The sequence below is a fragment of the Cydia pomonella genome, chromosome 18, assembly GCF_033807575.1.
Source record: "Cydia pomonella isolate Wapato2018A chromosome 18, ilCydPomo1, whole genome shotgun sequence".
Lineage (NCBI taxonomy): Eukaryota > Metazoa > Arthropoda > Insecta > Lepidoptera > Tortricidae > Cydia > Cydia pomonella.
The window spans coordinates 19,417,743-19,436,671 of NC_084720.1; the positions used below are offsets into that span (position 1 = coordinate 19,417,743).

Here is an 18,929-nt window from a genome sequence, read left to right on the forward strand (position 1 = left end):
CCAGCACGACACACAACCCCTTCCAAGTGGGAACTTACAATTTAAAAAATATATTCTTCAGACGTTGTAGCTACATTATTAAAGGTTATTTTTTTATATTCGACCTCAAAGAAAGTAAAATTAGGTTGAAGGTATATTTAACAATTCCGACGCGGACGAATCCGACCGAGGTTAGTAGTATTACAGTATTCAGACACGGTTTTTTAGCAAATGTTCATAAATTAGATCAGGATACAAAAAGTTTTATTTCAGGAGAATTTCTAAAACAGTTTTATTTCCCAAGTTTAGTAGCTTAACAAATTCCTAATCATTTGTCGGAATATTAAAGATATAATTATAACGCGATCTCCAGTAATTGTTGAAGAAAATGTTGAGTAACTACTATTAATCCAAGGACTGTAAAAGGCATAAGCCACGGGTTGTCTTCTCGTGCGAGGGCTGGCATACATTTTCCTTAGACCCCACGCAATGTCACAAATTGACATTTTTACAAAATATATGTCAAATTGTCACATTAGTGGGTCAAATCTTCGTGCTGTAGGAGTAGGAGATAAGCTCTGCGCATAGGTTTTCGATACGAAACATTCGTTTCTCAAAATATTATTTGGATTGGAACACAGTGAAGGATTCGTTGGAATGGATTAAACAGGATTCCGTCTCCTAAGATTTAAATATTATTGGACAGGGGCTGTTGAAAAAAAATTGGTTATCAGAGAAAACTGATGCCTAGGATATAGAATATTTTAGGAAACCAACATCTTGTACCGAAACCATAGACGCAGATTTGCAAGCAAGCGATGACTCAGTAGGCGTAAATAAATAGCATGCGACTAGGTGCGATGAGATGCTCTAATGCGGTGCCACGTAGCCAGGACTTCGACTAAACCATGCTAACTCAATACTATCAGACACGACTCATCAATAGTAGAAGAGGTATAAACTATATCGAAAATTCGTGAATCGAATTCGACGTAGTAGATGTCGCTGTACATCCCATACAGACAAGGAAATTAATGTCTGTGCCACTTTGTACCTTATCACTGGGAATACATATGGAAGCTACTACGGATCGCACACTATCGTTACTGTGACAAGGTACGGTCTAGGAATTTAATTTCAGTACCATTTCCTTGTTCAAATTTACATGGACAATTTATACTATAGGACATTATTACACAAATTGACTAAGTCCCACAGTAAGCTCAATAAGGCTTGTGTTGAGGGTACTTAGACGACGATATAATTATATAATATATAAATACTTAAATACATAGAAAACACCAATGACTCGGGAACAAATATTCATGCTCATCACACGAATAAATGCCCTTACCAGGATTTGAACCCGGGACCATCGGTTTCATAGGCAGGGTCACTAGCCACTAGACCAGACGGGTCGTGAATGATTTCATTCATAAATTCACTTTTGAACCCTACTGTACATTATGTGGTACCTGTGGCTGTCAAAAGTTTGTCATTTCAGTTACTGCAAGACAAGACCACGTGCAGCGCTATTTACTTCAGCCGTCGAACTCGGAAACACGACCTTTTCTTACACTTTATCTCCTCTACCATCAATAATTTATTTACTATAAATAAGGACTTTCGTTCAAGTCACGGTTTTTGGATTTTTGTTTCCAATCAATTTACGCAGCGAACTGCATTTTCAGTTTAATATTTATGTTTAAAATAAAATAAATAAATCATAAGATGATATAACGTATAGAACCATATTTTGGCATACATATTAATATTTTGGCCTTCACCAAACATGAATGCGGTTAATTGTTATTTATTTGATATCCACTTTACTGTAACGTTCAGGCAAAACACAAAGCGACTAGCAAATAATAAAATAAATAATGTCGAATGTTATTGTATGACTCTAATAAAATTATATGTATGAATGGCGTGTAGTGCAAATAATTCATAATTGGAAATCAAATGCGGAATTACATACAAATAATAATGTACACATTAGTAATACATTGTTTATAATAAAATCATTATAATTAATATTACTAGTATAAAATAATATCAACTTTTTATATGTAAAGTGTACTGTTTATAGATATAATAAATTTTGAAACCCTCTATATCACCCCCAATTTTGGTATTTTGGGCCGATTAGACCAGGTCCATCCCAACATACACATACTTTATTTTAGGTATCACATATTCTTTTGTTCATGGTATTTTTTCATTTTCCATGTTAGACATACATGGCAATAATTATAGTCAATTCACTGTTGTAGAAAAAATGCATGTTTATCAGTGGTGTTAAACGTATTTGCGCACTGCGTAAGGTACGTTATCATGACGTAATACGTTTTAAATCTTCTTAATTTCACACTTATAGAAGTATACTTTATCTGCTTTATATGGTAAGTAATCTAACTTCAAAATACACCTTTTTTATTCGTTTTTGAGGTCATTAACAAAGTGGAGTAGCTTAATGAAATAAAAGGTGTGCTTTGATGTTAAATATCCTAAGTAAAGAGAAAATAACAATTTATAAATGACACTATCTGTTCCGTGAATATGTATCAACTAAACCTGGTATATAACATCGTTGTATTTTACGTTCCTTGTATATATGAGCCAAAATACTAGGCATTATTGGCAGGTTTTATGTACCCGTTCCATCGGAACAGTGTATTAACTTGGTGTTCAACATATCTGTCTCGATGGTTGTCTCAATTCGACCTAATGGTTGACCGCCAGAAGATGTCATTTAGCATTCATTTGAATTTTTTTCTTTAGGGTTCCGTAGTCAACTGGGAATCCTTATATTGTCGCCATATCCTGTCTGTCCGTCTGTAGCTTTGTTTTGTAATCGTTAGTGCTAGAAAGCTGCAATTTAGTATGGACACATAAGTCGCTTTAATCCTCGTGCCTGGAAACTCTCGCAACGTCTAAGATTCTTCTTTTCGGATAAATCTCTCGTTAATTAGTCATCATACTTTAAATGAAGATTATAGGAAACATGATCGGTCCAGGCGTTTTTGAGTTATTGCAAAGTCTTTTCTTCATAGTATAAAGTTGTACAAGGCGCTGCGAAAGTACTTTCGTATGCTTGTAATGTATTGTATTGTACATTGTTTAACCATCTATGTTGAAGTCAATTGTCAATATTAACGCTATGATATTTTGAATGTAAAGCAAACCCTAAATGCGACAACAATTAAAGTCCGGGACTGGACATCATACTTATTAACAGTCCCCGTTTAGCGTTTTTTGACAGAATGGTAACTACGGAACCCCACACTGAGCATAGGCCGACATGGTCCTATAAAGTATAAATAAATAGTGTCGGACCAGGTGGGACTCGCTTGGCACTCTGCAGGCCTCGGCCAGCGGGCTGCCTGGACATGTACACACACGTACCGTGCGGCGCGTCGGGCTCGGCCGCCATCTCCACGTCGCCGTCCTTCGTCGGCGTCGACCGCGACCCGCCCTCTGACACCCCTGCAATACAACATATAACATATCTACATATCCATATTTACATACCCCGCACCAACTTTGCTTCTCTGTTTGGCCCAAAGGTTGACTGGTAGAGAATGCCTTGGGGCATTAAGTCCGCCTTTTGTAACTGTATATTTTTACTATGCAATAAAGTTTAAATAAATAAATATCTTATTAACGACCCATTTTAACAACATATTTAGTGTCGAAAAATTTCCTTTGTGACCCATGTCGGACCTCGTGACAAACAACATGAAAGTCGTTAGAAACCTCATACTATCGCCACTATGACAAAGTAGGCATTGCCTCGTTGAACTATATATACACCAAGTGTATAGAAAAACAAAATTGTCTTCCCAACGACCAGACTTCGCACTGTATGCAGACAGGATTACCGCTCGTCCTAAACTTCCAAATATATTCTAGTCACACGTAAATATGAAGAAATCATCACATCATAGTTCCGCCTTAGCAGTTTAATCTCTCCTTGTACGACTTTCATAAATATAAGTAAAAACATCCCCCGTCGCTACACGTGAAACAAAATGAAAATATCTCCATCTGACTTCTACGTATTGACGTAATCTTCATTGTGTCGTATTTGTTACTAAATTCAGGACATTGTATAAAGCTCCTTAAAAAATGAGAAACTAACCATTGGTGTGCGAGATGACGGAGGTGGCGCCGCCGTTGCTGGCGCCGTTCTCCGTCGCTACAGTAATATGAGAGACTAACCATTGGTGTGCCTCGGCGCGCGGCTGGTGTGCGAGATGACGGAGGTGGCGCCGCCGTTGCTGGCGCCGTCCTCCGTCGCTACAGTAATATGAGAGACTAACCATTGGTGTGCCTCGGCGCGCGGCTGGTGTGCGAGATGACGGAGGTGGCGACGCCGTTGCTGGCGCCGTCCTCCGTCGCTACAGTAATATGAGAGACTAACCATTGGTGTGCCTCGGCGCGCGGCTGGTGTGCGAGATGACGGAGGTGGCGCCGCCGTTGCTGGCGCCGTCCTCCGTCGCTACAGTAATATGAGAGACTAACCATTGGTGTGCCTCGGCGCGCGGCTGGTGTGCGAGATGACGGAGGTGGCGCCGCCGTTGCTGGCGCCGTCCTCCGTCGCTACAGTAATATGAGAGACTAACCATTGGTGTGCCTCGGCGCGCGGCTGGTGTGCGAGATGACGGAGGTGGCGCCGCCGTTGCTGGCGCCGTTCTCCGTCGCTACAGTAATATGAGAGACTAACCATTGGTGTGCCTCGGCGCGCGGCTGGTGTGCGAGATGACGGAGGTGGCGCCGCCGTTGCTGGCGCCGTCCTCCGTCGCTACAGTAATATGAGAGACTAACCATTGGTGTGCCTCGGCGCGCGGCTGGTGTGCGAGATGACGGAGGTGGCGCCGCCGTTGCTGGCGCCGTCCTCCGTCGCTACAGTAATATGAGAGACTAACCATTGGTGTGCCTCGGCGCGCGGCTGGTGTGCGAGATGACGGAGGTGGCGCCGCCGTTGCTGGCGCCGTCCTCCGTCGCTACAGTAATATGAGAGACTAACCATTGGTGTGCCTCGGCGCGCGGCTGGTGTGCGAGATGACGGAGGTGGCGACGCCGTTGCTGGCGCCGTTCTCCGTCGCTACAGTAATATGAGAGACTAACCATTGGTGTGCCTCGGCGCGCGGCTGGTGTGCGAGATGACGGAGGTGGCGACGCCGTTGCTGGCGCCGTTCTCCGTCGCTACAGTAATATGAGAGACTAACCATTGGTGTGCCTCGGCGCGCGGCTGGTGTGCGAGATGACGGAGGTGGCGACGCCGTTGCTGGCGCCGTCCTCCGTCGCTACAGTAATATGAGAGACTAACCATTGGTGTGCCTCGGCGCGCGGCTGGTGTGCGAGATGACGGAGGTGGCGCCGCCGTTGCTGGCGCCGTCCTCCGTCGCTACAGTAATATGAGAGACTAACCATTGGTGTGCCTCGGCGCGCGGCTGGTGTGCGAGATGACGGAGGTGGCGCCGCCGTTGCTGGCGCCGTCCTCCGTCGCTACAGTAATATGAGAGACTAACCATTGGTGTGCCTCGGCGCGCGGCTGGTGTGCGAGATGACGGAGGTGGCGCCGCCGTTGCTGGCGCCGTTCTCCGTCGCTACAGTAATATGAGAGACTAACCATTGGTGTGCCTCGGCGCGCGGCTGGTGTGCGAGATGACGGAGGTGGCGCCGCCGTTGCTGGCGCCGTCCTCCGTCGCTACAGTAATATGAGAGACTAACCATTGGTGTGCCTCGGCGCGCGGCTGGTGTGCGAGATGACGGAGGTGGCGACGCCGTTGCTGGCGCCGTCCTCCGTCGCTACAGTAATATGAGAGACTAACCATTGGTGTGCCTCGGCGCGCGGCTGGTGTGCGAGATGACGGAGGTGGCGCCGCCGTTGCTGGCGCCGTCCTCCGTCGCTACAGTAATATGAGAGACTAACCATTGGTGTGCCTCGGCGCGCGGCTGGTGTGCGAGATGACGGAGGTGGCGCCGCCGTTGCTGGCGCCGTCCTCCGTCGCTACAGTAATATGAGAGACTAACCATTGGTGTGCCTCGGCGCGCGGCTGGTGTGCGAGATGACGGAGGTGGCGCCGCCGTTGCTGGCGCCGTCCTCCGTCGCTACAGTAATATGAGAGACTAACCATTGGTGTGCCTCGGCGCGCGGCTGGTGTGCGAGATGACGGAGGTGGCGACGCCGTTGCTGGCGCCGTTCTCCGTCGCTACAGTAATATGAGAGACTAACCATTGGTGTGCCTCGGCGCGCGGCTGGTGTGCGAGATGACGGAGGTGGCGACGCCGTTGCTGGCGCCGTTCTCCGTCGCTACAGTAATATGAGAGACTAACCATTGGTGTGCCTCGGCGCGCGGCTGGTGTGCGAGATGACGGAGGTGGCGACGCCGTTGCTGGCGCCGTTCTCCGTCGCTACAGTAATATGAGAGACTAACCATTGGTGTGCCTCGGCGCGCGGCTGGTGTGCGAGATGACGGAGGTGGCGCCGCCGTTGCTGGCGCCGTCCTCCGTCGCTACAGTAATATGAGAGACTAACCATTGGTGTGCCTCGGCGCGCGGCTGGTGTGCGAGATGACGGAGGTGGCGCCGCCGTTGCTGGCGCCGTCCTCCGTCGCTACAGTAATATGAGAGACTAACCATTGGTGTGCCTCGGCGCGCGGCTGGTGTGCGAGATGACGGAGGTGGCGCCGCCGTTGCTGGCGCCGTTCTCCGTCGCTACAGTAATATGAGAGACTAACCATTGGTGTGCCTCGGCGCGCGGCTGGTGTGCGAGATGACGGAGGTGGCGCCGCCGTTGCTGGCGCCGTCCTCCGTCGCTACAGTAATATGAGAGACTAACCATTGGTGTGCCTCGGCGCGCGGCTGGTGTGCGAGATGACGGAGGTGGCGACGCCGTTGCTGGCGCCGTCCTCCGTCGCTACAGTAATATGAGAGACTAACCATTGGTGTGCCTCGGCGCGCGGCTGGTGTGCGAGATGACGGAGGTGGCGCCGCCGTTGCTGGCGCCGTCCTCCGTCGCTACAGTAATATGAGAGACTAACCATTGGTGTGCCTCGGCGCGCGGCTGGTGTGCGAGATGACGGAGGTGGCGCCGCCGTTGCTGGCGCCGTCCTCCGTCGCTACAGTAATATGAGAGACTAACCATTGGTGTGCCTCGGCGCGCGGCTGGTGTGCGAGATGACGGAGGTGGCGCCGCCGTTGCTGGCGCCGTCCTCCGTCGCTACAGTAATATGAGAGACTAACCATTGGTGTGCCTCGGCGCGCGGCTGGTGTGCGAGATGACGGAGGTGGCGACGCCGTTGCTGGCGCCGTTCTCCGTCGCTACAGTAATATGAGAGACTAACCATTGGTGTGCCTCGGCGCGCGGCTGGTGTGCGAGATGACGGAGGTGGCGACGCCGTTGCTGGCGCCGTTCTCCGTCGCTACAGTAATATGAGAGACTAACCATTGGTGTGCCTCGGCGCGCGGCTGGTGTGCGAGATGACGGAGGTGGCGACGCCGTTGCTGGCGCCGTTCTCCGTCGCTACAGTAATATGAGAGACTAACCATTGGTGTGCCTCGGCGCGCGGCTGGTGTGCGAGATGACGGAGGTGGCGACGCCGTTGCTGGCGCCGTTCTCCGTCGCTACAGTAATATGAGAGACTAACCATTGGTGTGCCTCGGCGCGCGGCTGGTGTGCGAGATGACGGAGGTGGCGACGCCGTTGCTGGCGCCGTTCTCCGTCGCTACAGTAATATGAGAGACTAACCATTGGTGTGCCTCGGCGCGCGGCTGGTGTGCGAGATGACGGAGGTGGCGACGCCGTTGCTGGCGCCGTTCTCCGTCGCCGCGCCCTGCAACACCAAACACGGATATTATCTTTATTGCAGTTTAGAAACATATTCTTTTTCAAAACAGAACGTAATTGAATTTAGTTAGGCAAATTTTGAGAGGTATTACACATGAAATTTAAAAATTCTAAGAAAATAACACACCCTACCGATCTACAAAACTTAGCATACATTTAGATGTTTTTTTTTTTTTTCTTTTTGAAATAAACTCCCATCGCACCACGTCTGCATCATACGATCTCAGAGAAATGTCACACTTGGCGGAGCACACAATTATCATTTAACTCACAGCCTCCCCCTGCTCCGTGCCGTTGACCATCTCCACGAACTGCCGACACTGCAGCAGGAACAGCAGCTCCTTTTCCCGCTCTAAGAGACCTGGATAAAGTCTCCGAGTCAGCTCCACCGCTTCGCCGATGCGACCCGATAACACTAACTTCGATACTTCTGTAACACACGAAACATGAATGATTTAATTTTATTATTAATATTTCAAAGCAGTTGATACACATAAGTAATAAATTATGATTTTTATGATATGCATTAAGCCAACGTCAGTACAAACGTGACCGTGATTTTCATCATTTTAACTGACAGAAATGGGCACATAAAGATCATTTTGGTATCTGAAATTATCATAATAGAATCCTTCAAACGAAGAATTTTAAACAAACAGCAAGGCGATTATCTTGGAAGCGAAAACGGTAATTTTCGGAAAATGTGAAAAACATGTTGCTGTAACGTTGGCATACAAACAAGATATTCGGAATTTGTCTTAACTTGAAAGGACAGATTGAGATTTTCTTCTAAACATCGTTTCCGCATTAGCTTTAAGGAGTTCACAAGCGGCATTGTCCCTTGAGTATAAAAACTGCCTAAATCATCAGTCAATCAAAAGATACTTAAGAAAGACTAAGTAACGCTAAAATATTCTTTATTAAAATGACTCACTCTGTCTATTCCTAATAGACTGTATGTCTTCTTGTATGGGTTGTCCGGTGGCGCGGGAGAAGGCCGTGGCCGTGCTGCAGTACCCGTGGTGGACTAGGTATGTCGATACCATCCTGCAATGTTCAAATCGCTAATGAAAGTAATGAACATCGACGTATTGTGAAGATGTCGAAATAGATACACTAAAATTAAAAAATCTGGTTATAGGCAAAATAAACTAGTAAATATGTTGAAATTTTGACCGCTTCCTGTAAGTTGGAAAAGTCGATCCTGAACAGAACCAAGGTGAGTTGAAGTGGCAACGTTGAACAGAACCAAGGTGAGTTGAAGTGACAACGTTGAACAGAACCAAGGTGAGTTGAAGTGACAACGTTGAACAGAACCAAGGTGAGTTGAAGTGACAACGCTGAACAGAACCAAGGTGAGATGAAGTGACAACGCTGAACAGAACCAAGGTGAGTTGAAGTGACAACGTTGAACAAAACCAAGGCGAGTTGAAGTGACAACATTGAACAGAATCAAGGAGAGTTGGAGTGACAACGTCGATAGTGGGTAGGGCGTATTGTTTGTAAAAGGGATGCCCATCAAGGCCTAAAACTTCTGAAATTCCGATCACTTACCGAACAGAGAAATCCTTTTAAAATCGTGGTTTAAGGTTGCGGAAAACATGGGATAGGACCGGCAAAGAATTGTTTATTTTCTCGTTCGATCCCCGTGAAGCTTTATGTACAACAGTAGACGTGATATGACAATTAAATCGTAAACAAATCTTTGAATTTTGTGGACTAATAATGTTTGTGTGTAGTTTCTCCTCAGAAACGTCAGATGGCAGTTTTGAGATAAAAAAAACTAGTAAAACTCGCCTGTGCAACACCTGCTGCCACTGGCCCTGCGCGTCCGGGAGCGGGAACTCGTCGATGGTGAGCCGGGTGCGCGCGCGCAGCTCGCGCAGCATGTCCTCGATGTCGAACACGAACGGCTGCTGCCCGAAGTTCGCGTCCACCACCTCGCCCGGCGTCTGCAGGCCCACCGTCGGGTATAGGTTGGGCTGGAAACAGGTATACTATTTGGAGAAAAATGACATGAAAGAAATTGCCGATCGCCATCAGTGGCGTAACTATTTGGTAGCAAGTATGGCGTGGCGTAATGCCACGGGCCCCTAGCACAAGAGGGCCCCAATTTGACACAGACCCTCATTGCATCCATTCCTTCCGTTCTATGAATTTGCCACGGTCGCGATTGGAATAGGTACGCCTCTGATTGCCATTTCATCTGGGCTAATCAGTACATAGAAATCGGAGGGAAACAATAACCCGAGACAGTCCTAAGGCACAAAATCAAGGCGTTAGTTTCCAGTTGTCATAGCGCTGTATACCGCGTCATATCGGATGGAAAGAGCGACTTTCTAAAGACTAAATTGGGTAAACGAAGTCTAAACACCATGACTTTGATAAGGATATGCACTCACAGGCAGCCCCCGGAAGGCGATGCCCAGATGGTGGCCATTCTTGGTGTAGAAGCAGGTGTTATCGACGAGGTTGACGCCGCAGCCGATGACGTCGCCGGTGGTGAACGTGGGCCCGTACGGCTGACCGGTGCCGGACGAGCAGAACGAGTGCCCATCGTCGCCGTGATAGCCGTATGAGTGCTTGTCCCAGCCTGGAACATAATTTCTTCTAGTCAGCGGATTATCTTTTTGCTGCGTGGCGTAAATTTTGATGTGGGTCGAGCGTGTTTAGTTTTCCGAAGTTTCAGTTCTACGAACATAGTGCTCTGGTTTATATACGTATGTACAAGGGTTGAGCTTCGCTTCTTTAAATAAAATGTCCAAGAAGGCACTCCTTGTGGTCTTTGGATACGAATCACTATATTAGACAGCTTATGGGTTGTTAGCATTCCGCGCGCCTACGGAAGGTCCAACGCATAATAGCTCGCTCCTTAGTTGTCTCCCGGTCGCAATCCTGTGAATACACGTTCCTTAATTAAGTACCTCTAAATTTCTTATTACTGCTCCCAAATATCCCCATAACCACTTCACCAAATACGCTGGTATTAAGTAGTGTGTGGGATACCCCACTCCTTGCGTGTATGTTTGTGTGTCTCACCTGGCAGCCTGTTCATGTTGACCCCGTGCGCCGACAGTCCGATGCCCATGTACCCGTCGCGGCCCTTGGACACGATCCGCACCTCGAAGTAGTACAGCCCGCAGGCTGCAGGTATGGGGTGTGTGGCGCGGACGCTCGCCGCATCCTTGTGTGTTTTGCCATGACCTGCAACAAAAACATTCAAAATTCAAAATTCAAAATTCAAAAATTTATTCTGCAAGTAGGCCTCAAGGGCTCTTTTACAAGTCAATACAACATTTATAGTAACATCATATAGTGACATGAAAAATACATAACAACATTTATAAATACAACAGCCAATACCTGGGTAAACATTACATTATAATAATCTTAAAATAAATAATTAATACAATACAATAGAGATGTATAGTCTCTATGGTTAAAAACACATTAAATCTGGAGATGTAAAAGGTCCCCAATGTCAGAGTACTAATACTAATAAAATTTGGAGGTGTAAAGTCTCTCCAAGTGTCAAAATAAAATTTATACTAAGTAAATAAACCGCGTCTGGACTGTTAAACTAGCAGTCTCATAAACTAATGCTACATTCTGTACATAACTAGTATGTACCAAGTCAAGTATATTATACAATATGACAGAGACGTATAGTCTCCACGGTTAATACATTAAGTTTGGAGATGTATAAGATATATATATATATATATACATATATATACATAGCGAAATAAGATAGATATATGATACAGACTCTAGTGCGGTAAGCAGAGCAGGGATCAGGGACCCGCTAATAATCATGCAGCTTCATGGTTGTACACTAGGCGATTTCTCCAGCAGCATTAAAAGTGAGTTGAGTACTGTCATGACATGAACAGGGCCATGAGTAATGAGTTTACAACGCCTGTAGCGACATGTTAGTATGTATTTAGATTCTGTCGTATAAACATGCCGGCAGCGCAGCGTCAGGAACATAAGCATGACTAAATAGTACACGACATATAAGAGTATCAGAAATTAAATATCAATGGGTATCAGAAGTTGGTTGGGTAACTTGGGTAAGACACCGCAATTGGGGATATGTATTGTAAATAAGTAAGCAGTTTACAAATTGAGATACTCAATATCATTCAATAAGATTGAGTACGAAAGAAGTTTAGAAAAAATATTTTAGACTAAGATAGGACTAATAGGACTAGGATGTCTAGGATTGAAGGCCACTGGTTCCGTGTCGCGAAGGGCTTTTAGCACTTAGTTAACAATAACCATTGTCATGCGTGATGTAACACACGGTCAGCATGCAAGGTTGCTGCAACTTACTAGGGTTTACAACCGTTGCACTACAAATGTTCATTACGTAAAATAAAATCGCATCGACAGTTTTTGTCTCTAGTATTGAGAACGATCATAAAAATACCAATTACATTTCTACACCAGAAGAGTTCCCTACAAAATGGTACCTTTTGAGAGCCGTATAGACTAGATGCTTATTTAAAAAAAACCAGGCCAACGGGAACTTACGCTGACATGCGCCCCCCACTGTGTAGGTATGTAGTGTTTCTGACGAACCAAGCATTTGTAACGCCGATCGCTGTTGCAGTGAAGGGATTACAATGAGACAGTAAAAAATAGGTACTAGAAACCACCTCAACACATTCCTCCATAGAAGCGATTAACGGCATAGTATTCTTCAACAGCGCAGAAATACCTACAGTGTAGAGTTTTCTGCACTCGGATCGCAACAAGCCACTTAGCGTCGTGCACGCTCATGTTACACGCATCCTTCGCGATTCCATATCCGATATCAATTAGACGCACTGCTGATAGCTAGTGTGTATTGGAATTACATTTGATTCAAATAGTAGATTGTAGTACCTACTATGAATGTGGAGGGCGGAATGAAGGAGGGTTCTTAACGAAATAGAAAGAATATATTTTAGACGTCGTCATGTGGTTCGTAAACTTTTGTTAATATTTGTAAGAAAATTGACATGACAAGTTAGATTGTTTTATTCAGAGTTTAATTCAAGGATGAACTGAAAAAGATGTCATATAGTAAAGAAAAAATGACTAATGGCCCGATTCGAAGAATGAAATACGATAACGATAAGTTCTGGTTTAGATAAATTCTCATTTAGATATCGGTTGTATGTCGTATAATTGACGGAATTTTGATATGTCGTTTAGTTATCGATCTTTTAAAGATCTTAAACGTGTCTTAATCAATCTTCGAATCGGGCCGTAAGCCAGTCCCGTCCAGTAGCCGAGGCCGGAATCGAAGCCGCGTCTTCGGCTAACGCCACGACCTCTAGGGCGGTTGACCGGGTGGCCCCGGCGGTACCCGTCCCAAATTCTCGAGTGTATTGCTGAAGACGCCGGGTCGAGTTCGAAACTTTTCTTTAGTTTAAGACCCAACATTAACGTTAACAGCTGTACGTGCAGAAACAACATAAACGATGTCCCCCGTTCATTTTGTGATCGCAGTAAATTCCGCAACTACCCTCGTCGCCCTCTACCTGACGTCTCTTATATTAAAGTGTCGCTAGCGAGTGCCTGCACGTTCTTAATCCGTTCAGGATAAGCAATAAGGGAAAGAAACGTTTTGTAAGCTTAATAGCCAAAGAATTAGTATAATAGATATTAGTCAAAGAGGTACAATAAGTATAGAGATGATATGGTAGAGCCGGCAGATGACCGAACGAAATGCTCTTATGGAACTGTCAGTAGGAGACAGCGCTATGATTGTTTGTCCTTGTCAGTCTTTTTTTTTTCCCACCGTAAATTTTAGTATGGTTTATGGTGGGCAACAAATAACCCGACCAAATTACGTATTAGGTTGTTTTTGGTATGTTATCAGGAATGTTAAAACGTGTCTTTAATTTGGCGCATTGTGTACTTTATGTTCTGTCCCTTCCCTCACGGGTACAGTATTAGTACAGGAGTACACCTTATAAAACAAAGTCGCCGACCGCGCGTCTATCTGTCAGTATGTTCGCTATAAACTCAAAAACTACTGAACGGATTTGCATGCGGTTTTCACTTATCAATAGAGTGACTTTTGAGGAAGGTTTAGGTGCATAATTTGTTAAGGTTCTACCCGTGTGAAGCCGGGGCGGGTCGCCAGTTTTGATTTTAGAGCCTGATTTGAACATCCACACCCGTTCCCACATGGGTCTACAACTATTGTCTGATATACAATGTGTTTGTGCATATAATGGTACATTAACCAAGTGCAGTCATGTTTGGCAGCATAAAACTTTGAAGGGGTGCAGTTTTAAAATGGTTGAGAAAAAACATAGGTATGGGGGGTGATTTGTCGATAAAATTCATCGTACTATACGTGGTTAACGGCTCCACTATACGTGCACAAACACATTGTATTAGCAGTAGGCGAAGCTCATTGTCCTACCGTTATCCCATAACTTTACTCAACGATTGAATATCGGAGGCGAATTAAAGCTGCACATAACACCGCTTGTAAATTGAACCTTGTCAGTGAAGACATAAGGTTGACTGTGGAGCAGTGGCAGTGATGCTATAATGGTCGCTGACGTCGCAAACCCTTAGACAGCTGACGGCGCATACCGAGGCTGCAAACGGCGGAACGAGCGAATACTTGGACTAGCTGATGCGAGGATATTAATAAGGATGCAGTCGGGGTATTTTACTGATAAACGTAAGACGCGGTTATCAAATAGATGCGGATCCGAATGCCGCTTTTGTGTGTGAGCGAGACAGTACGTATGAAAGCAATGTCCCGCTTGTACACCGGAGGTGCCGGAGGCATAAGGTGGATTTCCTTCCTATCTAAGTAATTTCTTTGAGGAACCTTGAATGCCTTAATACATCACATCGCATTGCTCAAATGAATAATAGTGGGAAGTAGGCATAGTAGGATTCAACGATACTTGCCGCAAAACTAACTCGCGACTGAGATCATTACGCTATCTCCTTTACCCTTGTTAAGAACAACCAAGAGTGATAGAGATGGCATTACGACCTGACTGGCTATTTAGTTCTGCGGCAAGTATAATTATAAATTCAATTGCAGTTGGGCTTCGACCTGTTATGAACGTTTCAGTGCCAAGTTGTGGTACGAAAACAATGAAAAATTCATATTCCGAGAAATCTTTAAAATATTTCATAAACAAAGAAGAGTTGAATGACATTGCGCATATATCAAATGTATTAAGAGGAGAGCCTCTCTTATACCACTTAATAACCCGTCGATGGACTATTCACTATATGCCTATCGCTCTGCCGTCGAATTTTCAGCTAACAGTGAACGATGATGTTTGTTAACATATGTATAAATAAGAAATCTGACATAATGTTTAATATTATGACTATACATGGGTTTATAAAAATGATATGCATTCATAATAAGTACCTAATAAGAATATTACCTATTTCCTATCATTTTATTGAGATTATTGTAAATAAAATATGTATGGCATTGCCAGGGCCCATGACTCTGAATGTACTTACTTATTAAGATCTGTTCCACACTATGGATGCAATATATAAATAAATGATAAAATAAAATGATAGGTACCTACGTCGCGTAAGTACATAAAGCTTTATCACTATTTGAGCGTTCATGGCATTGAAATAAAGCAGAAAACCTTTAAACGTATCGACAATACCACTACACACTTTGATCTCATACCAATAGTCTTTATCACTTTGCAATACGATTTACGAATATCAATTAACCGTGTAGGTATGCTCGAAATTCTACGTCACGAGATATCGAACAAGGTCACATAACACTACGCTATTTGCTTCGTAAGTAAACACGTTTTATTATTGAGTTAAGCAGCAATGGGATCGAAAGGGACTGACAATTCATAGATCGTGTCATTCACAAAGACGCGTGCCTTATCTCGTAATTTCATGTTATTAAAGGTTAGAATTGACAAATCTGCGCGTCATCGTGGATGACACTATACTTCCCTAGTCCTAGTACGTTTTATATTGGGTAACGTGGACATGGGTATTTGGGAATTAAGATACACGGTCGTCGGTTTAGGGTGCTCTTGACCTGGCCTTTCTTCAGGATTTCCCCGATTTGATCAGAGAAAGTCCGCCGAGGTCTAGGTACCCCTATAAGCGTGTATGATGAATGTTATGAGCAGTAGGTTGAGCCGGCAGTTTGTGAAAAATCGTAGCGCTTTTTTGGATCACAATACGGCTGCCATAAATTTAATTAGCAATCTTGGGGCCTTTCTCTATAGGAACTTCATCGATTCGAAACCTGATTTCTTGTCTATCGCTCGATAGAAAAAAATCACGAAGTCAGACAAAGCTAACTTGGCAGCCATTTTGATAGCCCAGCTTGTGCAAGTGTTAAGTAAATGTCATTATTTCATAGAAGTTTGACGTTTAAAATAACACTTGCACTGTCTGGGCTGTCAAAATCGCTGCCAACATATCTTGGTCTGATTATAGCTCTAAATCGCACCTTAAAAAAATTGTAACAATTTCGCACACAACCTAAAATTATGAAAATTGGTCCAAAAATGCGCATTTTTAGGGTTCCGTAGCCAAATGGCAAAAAACGGAACCCTTATAGATTCGTCATGTCCGTCTGTCTGTCCGATTCTGTCACAGCCACTTTTTTCCGAAACTATAAAAGCTATACTATTCAAACTTAGTAAGTAGATGTATTCTATGAACCGCATTATGATGTTTACACAAAAATAGAAAAAAAAACAATAAATTTTGGGGGTTCCCCATACTTAGAACTGAAACTCAAAAAATCTTTTTTCATCAAACCCATACGTGTGGGGTATCTATGGATAGGTCTTTAAAAATGATATTGAGGTTTCTAATATCATTTTTTTCTAAACTGAATAGTTTGCGCGAGAGACACTTCCAAAGTGGTAAAAAGTGTGTCCCCCCCCCCCCCGTAACTTCTAAAATAACAGAATAAAAAATCTAAAAAGAATATATGATATACATTGCCATGCAAACTTCCACCGAAAATTGGTTCGAACGAGATCTAGTTAGTAGTTTTTATTTAATACGTCATAAAAATTAAAAAAAAAATTTTTTTTTCATCAAACCCATACGTGTGGGGGGGGTATTTAAGGATAGGTCTTCAAAAAAGATATTTAGGTTTCTAATATCATTTTTTTCTAAACTGAATAGTTTACGCGAGAGACACTTCCAAAGTGAAAAAAAGTGTGTCCCCCCCCCCCTGTAACTTCTAAAATAACGGAATGAAAAATCTAAAAAAAATATATGATATACATTACCATGCAAACTTCCAACGAAAATTGGTTTGAACCAGATCTAGTAAGTAGTTTTTTTAATACGTCATAAATGGTACGGAACCCTTCATGGGCGAGTCCGACTCGCACTTGGCCGCTTTTTTATATTTGATGGAACTCATCGATTCCTTTTTTGTTTAAACTTACAAACAAATTAATTTAACTTAACACATTCACTGCCAGACAAAAAACGGCGCACTACCCCAGAAGCCCCAGTGGGTTGTCCGGCGTCTGAACAAAGCGCCCACCAGGTGGATTCCTGGCAGTGAATGTGTTAATATAACCGCAATCCACAGCCATCTCGCTCACACTTGCGCTCAGTGAGAGTGAGAGAAGAACCTGAACCCCGGGGCCTTGTAGCCATGCAGCATCGTCCACACTGTAAACTTCTGCCGATTTGTCGCAAGGAAATAAGGTCCAAGTTAGTTAAAAAAAAATCTGTTGAGTTCCGCATAGTCAGCAAAAGTAGCCAGGCAGAACACAGGATAGTGAACCATATGTCGCAGTGAGTTTGCCGTGAACATTTGTTGCGGCACGAGCGACATCAAGATATTCGATTCTGATATGAGATTTCGGCTCTGTTACCTACTGTTATCCCGTGATTGACTGTGGATAATTTTAGATTGAATTAGCAAAATAATTTTGCTTGTCGTGCATTTTCAGCGCTTCGTAGGCAATTTATTTCATCTCAATACTGCTGCCAAGCAGTCCTCTAAGCATAAACAAATATATTTGAGTAAATGGAAACCTATAATTGGCTGTCGGTTAGACTATTCCCCGAATAATAAATACATTTATTATTTAAGTGTGAACAGAGTAGACTCCGACCACGCTTAATTTGCACCAACATGGCAGTGACAATGTACTTTGACATAGCACTTGTCATGAAAACTCTACTTATAGAAATTCAAATAAAAATAGGCTACTCGTTTTCATCAGTTCTGACCGTATTACGCACTATTGAATGCACGAGCAAACATCATACTCTGTCGAATGTCGACCAAAACGACCAAAATATCTGGTCAGTTTACCAACAAACCGCCGGGCCGTAACAATGGCGTGGCGGCGCAGTTCAGTTTTATCCATTACGTGCTACTACGCATCGCTTCGAGAGTGGGCGGTTGGGTTTTGAGGTATTCCAGCTATTTGCAGAGTCACAGACTGAATAAACCAGTATAAGTACGCTCTATGGTTCTCACTGATTTAAGGGTCAAGTTAAAATGGTTAGCTTGAGAACCGCGTTGGTGTAAGCATTGTGAATAGCGGGCTGCGCAGGAGCAAACAACAGGTTACCGACCCGGCACGTGTGCGAAGATAATTCAAGCTCTAGTGTTGATAATACAATACACCTACATCACTATGACACACTTTACTAGGGGCTTTAAAATCATGTTTCGGCCGGAGGCAGGCGCGGATACAAGGGGGGGGGGGCCATAGGGGCAATGCCCCCCCCCCCCCCCTAAAACCCTGGCTCTCACATTACTAAATTGAGTAAATTTTATTTTTTACCAAAAATATATGATTTTCTCAAAATGGCCCCCCCCTAAGCCAAATCTTGTATCCGCGCCTGGCCGAAGGTTCGGGAATCAGTCGAAAAACTACCGAACCTTTCGGCCGCGCCTAAACTTACAATATTGCAATTTCCGGCACGACAATCACATGGCCGGTTTTTTATACCATGCACGATTTATAGGTATTTCATTGTACGTGCCTAAAAAGAAAGGCCACTTTTTATCAAAAAAATTAACACGTCTATAGAAAACGCGTTGAACCGGCAATCCAAAGATGTGGGTTCGAACCCC

The 18,929-nt window shown here is 44.3% G+C and overlaps 1 protein-coding gene across 3 annotated transcripts in view; it reads right to left on the bottom strand.

The window, feature by feature from the left end:
- LOC133527457 (ran-binding protein 10) overlaps positions 1-18,929 on the bottom strand; it is a 77,943-nt gene that overhangs the window by 9,944 nt on the left and 49,070 nt on the right. For all 3 annotated transcript variants that reach the window (XM_061864477.1, XM_061864480.1, XM_061864478.1), the window contains 7 exons: positions 10,877-11,041; positions 10,240-10,430; positions 9,635-9,819; positions 8,772-8,884; positions 8,110-8,267; positions 7,739-7,823; positions 3,388-3,468 (listed from right to left, as the gene is read on the bottom strand). In XM_061864477.1, coding sequence (XP_061720461.1) covers positions 3,388-3,468; positions 7,739-7,823; positions 8,110-8,267; positions 8,772-8,884; positions 9,635-9,819; positions 10,240-10,430; positions 10,877-11,041 — 978 coding nt within the window. The remainder of the gene's footprint in view (positions 1-3,387; positions 3,469-7,738; positions 7,824-8,109; positions 8,268-8,771; positions 8,885-9,634; positions 9,820-10,239; positions 10,431-10,876; positions 11,042-18,929) is intronic.